Source organism: Cyanistes caeruleus, chromosome 5, assembly GCF_971803275.1.
Source record: "Cyanistes caeruleus chromosome 5, bCyaCae1.hap1.1, whole genome shotgun sequence".
In the NCBI taxonomy this organism is placed as follows: domain Eukaryota; kingdom Metazoa; phylum Chordata; class Aves; order Passeriformes; family Paridae; genus Cyanistes; species Cyanistes caeruleus.
Genome location: NC_141705.1, coordinates 18,761,866 through 18,773,545, shown reverse-complemented (window position 1 = coordinate 18,773,545; position 11,680 = coordinate 18,761,866). Strand labels below are relative to the sequence as shown.

General features: G+C 35.5%; 1 protein-coding gene across 2 annotated transcripts in view; it reads right to left on the bottom strand.

The window, feature by feature from the left end:
• The window catches only part of RBPJ (recombination signal binding protein for immunoglobulin kappa J region), a 58,719-nt gene that overhangs the window by 4,745 nt on the left and 42,294 nt on the right, over positions 1-11,680 (bottom strand). For both annotated transcript variants that reach the window (XM_086890399.1, XM_086890398.1), the window contains exons 4-10: positions 11,122-11,287; positions 9,808-9,982; positions 8,160-8,297; positions 7,826-7,938; positions 5,507-5,647; positions 1,076-1,231; positions 230-333 (exon numbers count right to left, since the gene is read on the bottom strand). In XM_086890399.1, the coding sequence (XP_086746525.1) occupies positions 230-333; positions 1,076-1,231; positions 5,507-5,647; positions 7,826-7,938; positions 8,160-8,297; positions 9,808-9,982; positions 11,122-11,287 (993 nt within the window). The remainder of the gene's footprint in view (positions 1-229; positions 334-1,075; positions 1,232-5,506; positions 5,648-7,825; positions 7,939-8,159; positions 8,298-9,807; positions 9,983-11,121; positions 11,288-11,680) is intronic.

The window sequence follows — 11,680 nt, the reverse complement described above, 5'->3', positions numbered from 1 at the left end:
CAGTGCTGTCTGCAGTGGGACTACACACATCTTTTGACCAGCTGCAGGCAGTTTGGCCTCCATGCTGCCAGAGTGCATTGCTAACTCATACTGAGCCTCTAGCAATCAGCACTCCTAGACCCCTTTCTGCAGTGCAGGAAAGTGTACACTTGGGTGTGTACACAGGGATACACTCTTCAAAGAACCCAGTAAAACAAAACCACCATTAAAGTAATAGAAAATACTGTACCTGTACATGGTTTCAGCTTCCACATCCCCAAACCAGACACGTAAATTTGGAGTGAAGTTCTGTCCTGTGAGTTCCAACATCGCTACATCCCCACCACCATTCAACTGGAAATGGAGCAAAGAGAAAATCCCCCAAAATATACATTATTAAGAATAAACACTCACCCCTCGTAAAAAAACAAAACAAGAAACCCCACCAACCAAAAAAGTCACAAACAAAACCTTCACATGCAGATAAGAACATTAAACCATTAAACAGTGCTGTTTTTATCAGCTGGACAAAACCAAAATACAAACACAACAGACACAACTGAAGTATAAAGAAGTAACACATCTAAAAGATATTGCCAATAATTTCATACTATGAATGAATTTCCAAGTTTTGATAATGGCCACTTAGAATAGATGTCAACAAGAGAAAACAGAGAACAAAATCTTTCAGTGACAGTGTTAGAGGAGCTTTAAGTTTTTCCTCTGCCAAATACTGGGGTTTTTTTAGTAGGGCTCTCTTTGATCTATAATTGGCAAGAGTCAAAAACAATTTCTAAATAATCAAACACCAGTCCTAGGGATATCACTGCCATGGTACTTTCAGAAATAAAATTCTAATTGTATACAACAATATTAGTATTATTTCTATGATGGATAGACTAATTTATTCTAAAATGTAAGTAAGAAAATTTATTACAACAAAGTAATTTTATTATTTATAAAGCTATTAAGACTGTTTTCCTACAGTATTTCACCAGATGAAGGTTAAATGAGGTAAGGACTTCATGAAAGCTACATGAGTATAACAAAAATAATTTCATATAAAACAGTTCATTAAAACAAACTACCAACTTACTTGTAGACTTTCTACAACAGGCACGGGTGTCACTGGAGCATGGACTGGACCCATCCCCTCATAAAATGTGTATTCTGCTTTGTCTGTGCTAATGATTGTCCAAGAAGCTCCATCATTAATCATTTCTTTATTTGGTTCTTTTGGGCATGGAGTGGCCTTAGAGAGAAAGAAAAGTTTAAAATCTGATCTGTAGACATGTTTGTCAAGTCACAGACCTAAAAACCAACTCATCCAGTAATAACACCTGTTATTTCAAAAACATGGTTCCTTATTTTTTTCTCTAAAGTATGACCTACAGAAACACTCTTCACATTTCACAAAAACTACTTAGAAAACTAGTATTTGTGAGAACACCATGACTCTCACCTAGAACACTGTCACCTTTCCAACCTTATGTTTGAGTTTTATTTTAGTTCAACTTTCAAAGTTTTAATGTTATTCAATAGGCATTAATAAAAAACTACAACAACTAGAAGTAGCTGCTTTAGAACAGATCTTTAATTAAGGCAAAATGACTGAAATAGCTACAGACTGAAGTGGAATACTTTTTATTAGTTATGATTTTTATCTGCTCAATATTTTTTTTCTTTTTAGCATTCTTCACCCTCCACAAAATGATAGAAAACACAAGCTTATATATCAGTGTCTGTGCAAAAACACAGAAGAGAAGCTGAAATGACAGCCTTACAAATTAGAATAATGGAATCAGAATGGCTTAATTTGAAGGGACCTCAAAGGTCATCTAATATCTCCCTCTAAATACTACTAAATTTGCATGGATGGATGGATGGATGGATGGATAAACATGCAGACAAATATTTTTTATGGCAACAGAAGCCTCTCTGAACAATTTCACCACCTAGCAACCTGAAAGTAAACTGCATCTAGGTTAAACACAGAAAAACATGGGACAAAAAAATTCTGACAGCTAGATTATTTTTTCCTCCATTAAGCTTTAGGGATATATTGCTATATAACCATGACCTTCACTCTTCAAAGTGGCAGATAAACATCAATTAGCATGAATTATCCATATCAGATGACAAAAAAAAAAAAAGCTGCATTTTCATGTGGACTCTTCATTCTGGTACAATCATGTAGAAAGCACTGAAAACAGCTGACAAAGGAAATGTGTGACATGGATAGTAACTACAAACTCAGCATTTCTAAATGAAACTTCCATCAGAAACATACTCAGCTTCTGAATTACTAGCCCAGCTTCAAAAGAGGAGTTATCCTATAGGAACTACTGTATACTACTTTGAAGCATGACACCTTTCTTATAGACTGATTGCAATTCTTGTTGGCATGGAATGATGTACTTTGAATCAAGACAAATAAAATCATGGATATGAAAAAATGAACAACCCTGAAAAAGATCCTTGACTGATTTTTTTTCACATTTCCTAAGTCCACGATGTGGAAGGCAAATTCCACAGAATTTGTTCTCAAAATCCTGTTACTATGATCAAGAATCATTTCAATAACACATTACTCCATCTGTTACAGAAATCTTCTAAAGGTTTCAATTCCTCTTCTAGAGAAGCATTCTTCCTTTTCACTTCCAAATAGGGCTCCAGGGACATTTCTCACCCTTTCTTTCCTTTCACTCAATTTTCTCAGCAGGTGTCACTGGAAAATTAAAATGCCTTAGCATCATGCTTAGTACTCATGTACTGTCTTGCTTCAGCTGGAGACAGAAGTTACAACTTGGGAACCCAGGGTTGCCACTGACAGTTTTCTGAAACCACCACCTTGTTGTGCAGTGGCAGCTGTGAGTGATGACACAATGTTGGACACCATCAGAAACAAGTGTTGAGAACAAGCTCTCTGGTATTATTTTGCCAGTGTAAATCCCTTGTTCACCTAATTCTGTAATACTGGGTGCAGCTGTGGTCTCCCCATCAAAAAAGCCATGCAGAAAAAACAAGAGAAGGGACAGAAAGGGCAACTAAAACTGTCAATGAGTGCTGAACTTATGAGACAAAATGGAGAAGACTCTGCTTTTCCAATTAGGAGAGAAGAAATTAAGATGTTGATGGCTAAGTGAATGCAGAACTGTTGCTCACTGAATACTACAAAATGAAGTAGGAATCACTCTCAGAAATTGTTACATGATTCACAACAAATACAGCAAACACTACACAGTGAACAAGACGCATCTTGAAATTTCTGCCACAGATTACTGGAGAAAAGGAACATTATGAGGTAATGAAATCAACGTACACAACTAAAAACTGACACTAAGAGATAAGAATCAGGAATGCAGCCTTTCACACTTCGTACAAGCAGTGTGGATGCTGGCACAGTACAACCACACTGGACTGCAAAACAACCAGATCCACCTAGTTTCCTTAAGTACCAACTCCTGCTGCTGCTGGTAGACTAGACACAGACATGGACTATGCACTGATTCAGTAAGGCACAATTTATAATCCCTTTCCATGCTCCAGAACATATGCATGTCTTGAAAGAGTGAGTTGGCCGGCGCTTCAGCAACTGAATTTCAAGGTTTATGTTTATCAGCAGACTTTTTACACCCTCTTTGCTTTATGCCTCTATGGTCTCTATATAGGGCTATTTCCATCCACCCAGGAGAGACTTGTTGTCTTAAAGTTTCAGGATTTTGGGGAGTTGTTATTGTTGTTTTGGTAATTTTGGGACTTTTTTGGGTAGGTTGTTTTTTTTTTTTCCCAACAGTGACTAGTTTGTCTAGATTCCTATTATAGGAACAGTACACGCATGTTGTTTCCCTGGTCTTTGTCCTCTGATCCAAAAAACCCCAAAACAACCCAGATAAAACAGGATTTCTCTCCTGACACTGGCAGAAAGAGTTTATCTTCCATTGTGATTTCACCTACCAAAGCATGGTAACAGACTGATGTGCAAGTTACCAGTTATTTAACAAGTATAAGCAGCAGGTACCTACTCCATTAAAAGAATTCAGGATAGGGAGTGTCCTTTTATCTAACTCCTACCCACATAGAAAGTTCTGAGCTCTTATCAGACTGAGCTCCATGGGTGTTGCTGAAACTGAAGAGTGGTAGGACATCCTGATAGTCCCACAGGCAATTCGAGGATGATGAACTAAGGCAGCTGTCAAAGAAGCAGGAATTGTTCCTTCATTCAGCACTTCCCATACAGTACTCTAAGAATGATTAAATATCAGGCTGATCCTGAGTTATTGTAGTTCACTTTGCACAGCTTTCTCTTCTAAATGACAGTCCATTCTCTTTTACAATAATATATATTGACAGATATATTTTGACATATTTGTATTTCTGCTGTGTGCTGTGGGTAGAAACAAGAGATCTAGTCCCTTCTGATCCACAAGTCATGAATATGTTTACTGAAATAGGAACAAAGCTTCTTGTATTCTCTTTTCCATTGTCCCAACTCAGGACAGAATTGAACTGTCTCTCTTCACCAAGCTTTCCTGTCCCTTCCCTTATATTAAGGGACATCTTCAATGTTAGCTTGTAATTTCCTACCTCTATTTTTCTTACCCAAGAAGGTATAGCTATTCTAACAAAGTCTTGAATCTTTCCCAAGAATGGCCATCTTCCTGAAGCACAGCATTATCTGCCAATACCCTTTGTTATCTGAGCTGCCCCCAAAATATTTAAAGAAAATTTCAATATTTAGGTAGTCCTGAACTTGGTTTAAGTCTTCACAGAGTCACAGAATATTCTGACTTGGAAGTAACCCACAAAGGGTCATCAAGTCCAACTCAAGTAAAGACTGAGTATGTTCAGGGATTGAACCCACCACCTTGTTGCTTTCAGCACCATGCTCTGACCATCTGAGCCAATGTCAGGGTCCTTGCTGGTCTGGTACGAATTACCACATGGAAGTGCTACAAGCATGCTAACAAACAAAAGACTAAAACCCCATGTTTTTCTCCACCTGCTGGAGAAGAAAATATTCCTGAGACACTTAAACTCTTTACAGACAAATCAAATTTCTGTGGCTTTTCAAGTAACTGTGGGCAACTGCCACAGCTATCTATGTTTACACTCTTCGCCAAGAGCAACACACGGCAGCTCTGCTGATTTCATCATGAAACAAGACTATAATCAACGGTATCATTTCCTATTTGCTGTTACCTAGAAAGGGACACACAAACAAGTGGTGCAGCTCCACTGGCATATGTCAACATGTTAACTACAGTATCATGATTACATGCACAAGTTTCTAGAGTATTTCCTTTTCCTCCATTGGAGAAACCAGAATTCATTTTCCAGACAGACGTGAAAGAAGATTATGAGGAAAGAAGAACAGATTTGGAAAGGCACAGACAACATCTTATTGCTTTCCATCCTCTCTTTTCAAAACCTACTGCAAAAATGGCATTCATACATATTTTGGGGATATTTGGGAAAACTTTGCAACTACACTTTTCACCTATTGAAACAGTTTTCAGCAACTTACTTGAAATTGGATTATTCTCTCCTGGGAAAGGCACAAATACATTCTCTCCGTGTCTTTAAGGTAAAATGCACATTTATGGAGCTGTGATACCGGATCATCTGCATCCAGTAATGCCGTTTGTTTATCTACTTTTCGAATTATCTGTGAATGAAAATTGTACACATATATTTAGAACAATTTGTATACTTTATTACATATATACAGTCAGTAAAGGAAGTGCAAAGTAATTTTTTACATTTTCATGTCTATCATTTTGGCATCAACATTAGATTCATAATTCTTAATGGTTTTGAAACAAGAACACAACATTGAAGCAATACTCAGTACTACTTCACTGTGCTGCATTAATATGAAATATATAAATATATATAAAAAGATATATAGATATAAATATAAAAAATTATAAAAAATATATTTTATCTATTTTTGCTGAAGGCGTAGGGAAAAAAATAGAAGCTTCAGCAAAATCTACTTTTGTTTCATTTGCTGGTGTAAAAAAGCATTTATTAATTATATTGTTGTCTTCAATTATTATTTATTACTGCTCTTACTGATTATTTTCACAGAAGCTTTCACCAATGATCGGATCAACAACATTCTGTGGCAAACTGGTTGCTGAAGGAGAATAATTAAAATAAGGATTAACTAAAAGTATTGAGATGTCCTTAAGTATAGTTTTGGAAATAATCATAACATGTCTTATCAGCAGACAACCAGTAGTTGGTCATTAAATATTACTTAAAGAAAACTGCAAAGAATAATTGTTCCTTACATTCGGCAGTTCAGTGAAAAAATAACTGCTGTCTTAATTCAGATGTATTTTACCAATTTATTTCTAAAAATCTAAAGCTATTCCCTTAGCAAGTGAAAATCCATTTCTCATAACTTTAACTCAACTCCTAGAAAGAAATTTAATGCTTTATGCAGCACTACTAGATGCAGCAGCAAAAGTGCCTGAATATTTCTAAGTTGACAAACAGAAGCCCAACAACGTCCTCTACAATATCTAATTATAATAAATAGTACTATTCGCAAAATAAATTTAAACATTTTTCTTCTAAATTTTCTGTATTTGCTTATAAAATATCTGCAAGTTATCTTTTAATTGCATCACCTTCCATCAGTCCTGTAAGGCAGTATGACAAATGTTCCCCATGGCAAACAAAACAGGAACCTTTGGCCTAATTTGTTTTAATCTGTTTATACTTACAAGTAAGGTTTCTGGAATAATAAATGATGGCATCTCCTTTCAGCAATAAAAAAGTATTAACATGAAGTCCATAAAGAAGTGACACCCTCTTACTGAATTTCCTGTGCTTGAACCATATCTGTAGTGTAACCAGTGTAAATGATTTTACTGTCAAACAAAATTTTCATTTTGTACCATTTATGCTGAGCAGGCTATTATCTTTTTCTTTTAGCTAAGTTTGGTACTGGGAGAGAATTTCACGTTACAGTCATAGCAAAATTATTCTGGAAAGGGGAACAAAAGCCTGACTGCAGGAAGTCTGTTTTTATATTGGTGCATTCTAAAGATTGCTTCTACCTAAACTGGAATTGGCAGAACCTTGTATGAAACTTGTAATAGGCTGACAAACCACAATTTCAGAGAAGATCCCATATGAAGCACTATTGATTATTTATCACATAAAATTCCACTTAGGCTGGCATTAAGTGCATAAAACAGAGGAAAAAAAATCCATAATTATACTTAACTTTATTTACAAAACCCAGTACTGTGTCTCCAGAAGTAATTTATTTTTTTTGGTTCACAAACCTTAACTGGTTATTCCACAGGCAATTCCCATGCTTCAGATTTAAAACAGATAGTATTAATAAATATGAAAAGATGGCTTTTTGCAAGCTGCTACTGGTATAATATATCCTCAGGAGTACACAGAAGTGCTTTTAGATTCAAATCAGTTGAGCATTTTTAAAGCTGTGCTGGAACTCAACACATGGAAGAGTCCTACTGGCTGCAAATATTTTACTCATCTATTCAATACCAATATTTGAAGCATTTTGGAACAAATAAATTTACAATACTGTTTTTAAAATAGACAGATTAACCTATTTTGGCAGGCTTAAATTCTGAAAAATTCCCTGTCTGATTTTGCAAGTTGTTCTTTGTTTACAGAAATAATCTGCGAATACAAAAATATGATTTAATTAAAACAAATGCCATTTTCCATATAAAACATGTATTACTCAAAGGCAACACACAAGGCGAAAAACTGTAAACACTGCAAACCCAACTATGGAATTACATTAAGTTGCCATCTATAAATTAATTACAGCATTGGAGAAATGAAACTGTACCAGTCTTGGGAGTGCCATGCCAGTAACTGAGCATACAAGTTTGACAGTCTGCCCATAATGAATGTAGCCATCTCTCACTGTGAATTCTTCTCCTTCTGATTCATCATCATCCACTGCATGAAACAGGAATTTTCAGAATTACTTGTTTTAATCACCGTTCTTTTTGATAGGAGAAACATTTAACATCACACTATTACATCAAATATACACTCAGTAACTAAGCAAGCCTGCATATGAACAATTAATATGGAGGAAAAAATGCAGGATTTTTTTTTTTTGTGAGGATGAAGGAAAGAAAGTGAAAAAAAAATTACAGAGATCTTCTTTTACTTACAAAGGTGAATGTAAAACGCTCCCCACTGTTGTGAACTGGCGTGGAAATTACCACCTTCTACGTGCAAATATCTGGTGCTAACTGTTTGGGATCGAAGTCTATTAAATAGTGCCACTTTTGTCCCTGATGCAATACATACTGCAAGGAACACATACAGACTTGAGATTATAAAATTACTTCATTATTACTTAGAGAAGTATCAAAAAGTCACAAATAACATGAAATAAACTGAAGAACACTTGAAATCAAGACATAATTATCAAATACTGGTTAATTTAGAAAATATTTATATTTGTGAAAGACCAAAAATAGTCATAAAATTGTGAATGCAATAACATACATAGTGGCTGTTCCCAAAGGCATGCTAGCTCATAGAATTTTGCCACTTAGCCAAATGGGCCAGTGCTCGCCAGCTGAAAACTCCTTCCATTCATAGTTCTCCAGCTGATTATTTAAGCAGAAACTTTAGCTTGCCCTTGTGAAGTACTTAAGACAAAACTTTCAGCAATCATTTGAAGAATATTTGAAATATAAAGAAAAGTATTCTTATAAATCACAAGTAATTGAAAGGAAGATAGATGTAACTATGTCAAATTATAACCATGCAACTTGAAATGTTCTCAGATCTGAACTTATCATTCAAAAGAGAGAAATGTAAAGTTTGCTCCCCTAAAAAAAAACAGCAACTAAAATTTTGCCATCAGAATGGGCATATTGTTCTATTTGTTTCACATTTACTATTGAAGAATGCTTGGTTCATATTCACTGTCCATCAAAACTATCTGTCTGAATACAAATTCAACAGTGCATACTCTGAGCCCACGGGCGTGAACTGCACAGCAACAGATTGCCTTTAGTCATGTGCCAAGCTAGCGGCCCCGAGATCCACATTCCATAGGTGAATGGGTTCCAGCCCAACACAGATGGAAGAGCCTTTTAAAGCACTAGTGAAGAGAGAGAGAAAAACAAACAAAAAAAAAGGGTATCTCTTGAGGTGCTCCAGTGGTATGCAAGCAAAAAATGTTGGAGGAAGAGCAAAAACGTTCCCAATTATACATTAGCACCAGAGATATCGTTAGTTGAAAAACACGGTAAGCAAATAAATCCGGGTGAAATATCACCATACAGATTTCTTAAGTGACTACTTGAAAGGAACCATGCAAAACAAAAATAAGAACATGAAAATGGCATGAGACAATAAGAAGGTGGCTGTGAGGTGACAGAGTGCATTTAGGTAATATGATACTAGTCATTTATCACAATCTGAAAGCAATCCTTTTGATATTGATCAAAACATTCTAAGGACCAGATTATCGCAGTTAAAGACACCCAACAGCTTAGAAAACTGAGGTAGAACATTCCTTATACACTTGTCTACATGAATTCATTCTTCAGAATACATGGGGGCTTGGGTGGGCCATTTACATTTACTAAATAATTAACCACGACTGCATAAAACTCAACAGGGTAACCTAACTATATTGGAATATTTTAAAATACACTGACGTGTACATTCTGAAATACGGCAAGAAACCAGAAGTTGAAAATTTCATTTTATTTTCCTTGTAGTTAGACCTTAGAATATGTAACAAAAAATTAGTATGAAACAAAATTAATTTCAAAATAAAAAAAACTGTGAAATACTTACAGTCTGCATTTTTCAGTGACTGTTTCTTTTTAGAAGGTTTGGAGATGACTTTGATCCGTTTACTGAGGAACACACCAATGTCATCACTATTGCCATAGAACATTTTTACCGATAACATGAAGTGCTTTCTTTTGTCTGAGTCTGATATGTATAATGTTTTGGCAGTGCAATAATTCTGTAGGTGAAAACATACTGTGGTTTATTCTTTGAAGTCAACCCAGTTCAAGAAGCTATGCATATTTAATTATGAATAAAATAGGAAAACTGATGCAACAGTTTCTAAAACAGATGAGAACCTGTTTTTTCCATCTCCTCCATATGCATTCTTTTATGTCTACTGTTTAGCTCAGTGAAGTGTTGTACTCAACATCATTACTCTATGATCATTCTAAAGACCCTTACCAGGATTAGAAGACATGACTGGAGACCATAATTGTGTCAAAGCCACTGATGAGGGGTCAAGAGCACTACTAAAAATTACATTTGATTAGGGTCGTATAGACCCTACACTGGGCATGCACAAGGGACCGGCTATGCAGGAAATGTGTTGAACTAAACTTTTCTTGAAAGGATGGGAAATGATTGGGTTTTGAAACACAAGGAAATTACTTTTGGCTAAATGTTTATGGTAGGTGACAACAGAATTAAAAAAAAAAAAAAAATCTTATAGAGAATTTCAATTATTCTTTTCCTATTTAGTATATATGAAGCATTTCTGGTAGACTGTGCTGGAAACACCAGGTAGCTATAAAATACTGCATAATAAAGAAACCGTGTAAAATGAACACTTTTGCTGCAGTTCTATTCCAACTGTTTAAGTCATCAGAAATGCCTTAAAAAAATCTTGTAAGCAATTTACACTGCTGTAAAAATAACCTACTAAATTTTTAAGATACTACTTTAATCGTATTTTTAGGCAAAGGGACTTAAAAGACTACTTCTGGCAGCAGATATTCTGATCCTTCCTTGATAAGATTATCCACTCATGAAAGCCAAGGAGCGGGACAGAGAGTTTGGGCCAGAAACCATATTTTAATTAGACAATGATGCCTACCAAATAACCTAACAGTTTACTGAGTCTGCATCAACAACCTAAAAATTAATGGTTAATACCTTGCTATGACCCTATGAGCCAAAATCAACTACTCAATTTTCCTAAATATTTTGAGGGATTCTTTCTCCAACCATTATGTAATACCTGGAGTGTAAGAAAATGATCCAATAATAAGAAAGGACATTCCTTGAAATATGCACCATGTAGCTGTAATAGCCTTTGCAGTTAGTTATCTTAGTGGTTTATTACAGTTTTTCTACCTTTCCTTCCAAGTTCAGCTGCTGCATTTCTTGGTCACTGTTTCCTATCCCAATAAAGGCGCAAGGTTGTGACTCCTGCTCAGTGCAACCATCCCGCTCCATTTGCTCTTTTTTTTTCTTCCACCCACTGCCCATGAGATACACACATGGAGGAGGACAAAAAAACCTGAAAATGAAGAACACATTATGGAATTACACACAGTTTTCCAGATAAACAAACTGATGTATACTCAATGCTTTCACATTCACACTTTGCACTTGAGTTTATACAGGCATACCCTTCATTTCTCTTGTAGATTTTCTAAAGCGCAAATTAAAACAAAACAAAAAAAAGGCAGCAAAAGCAAGGAAAAGCAGCAGTAGATGCACTGTCACGGGGAATTTTTCCAGTTCAATATATGTCAGGTAACAGTGTACATCTCTATAAAACACCTTACAGAGAGTTTCTGAAAGAAAGGAAAAAAGGCCTCAAAAGTTATAGTATTTTGCAGGTGCTTTACATGACAAAGCGATTAATATACACAGAACAGTCCCACAAACAATTAAACTTTATTTAATG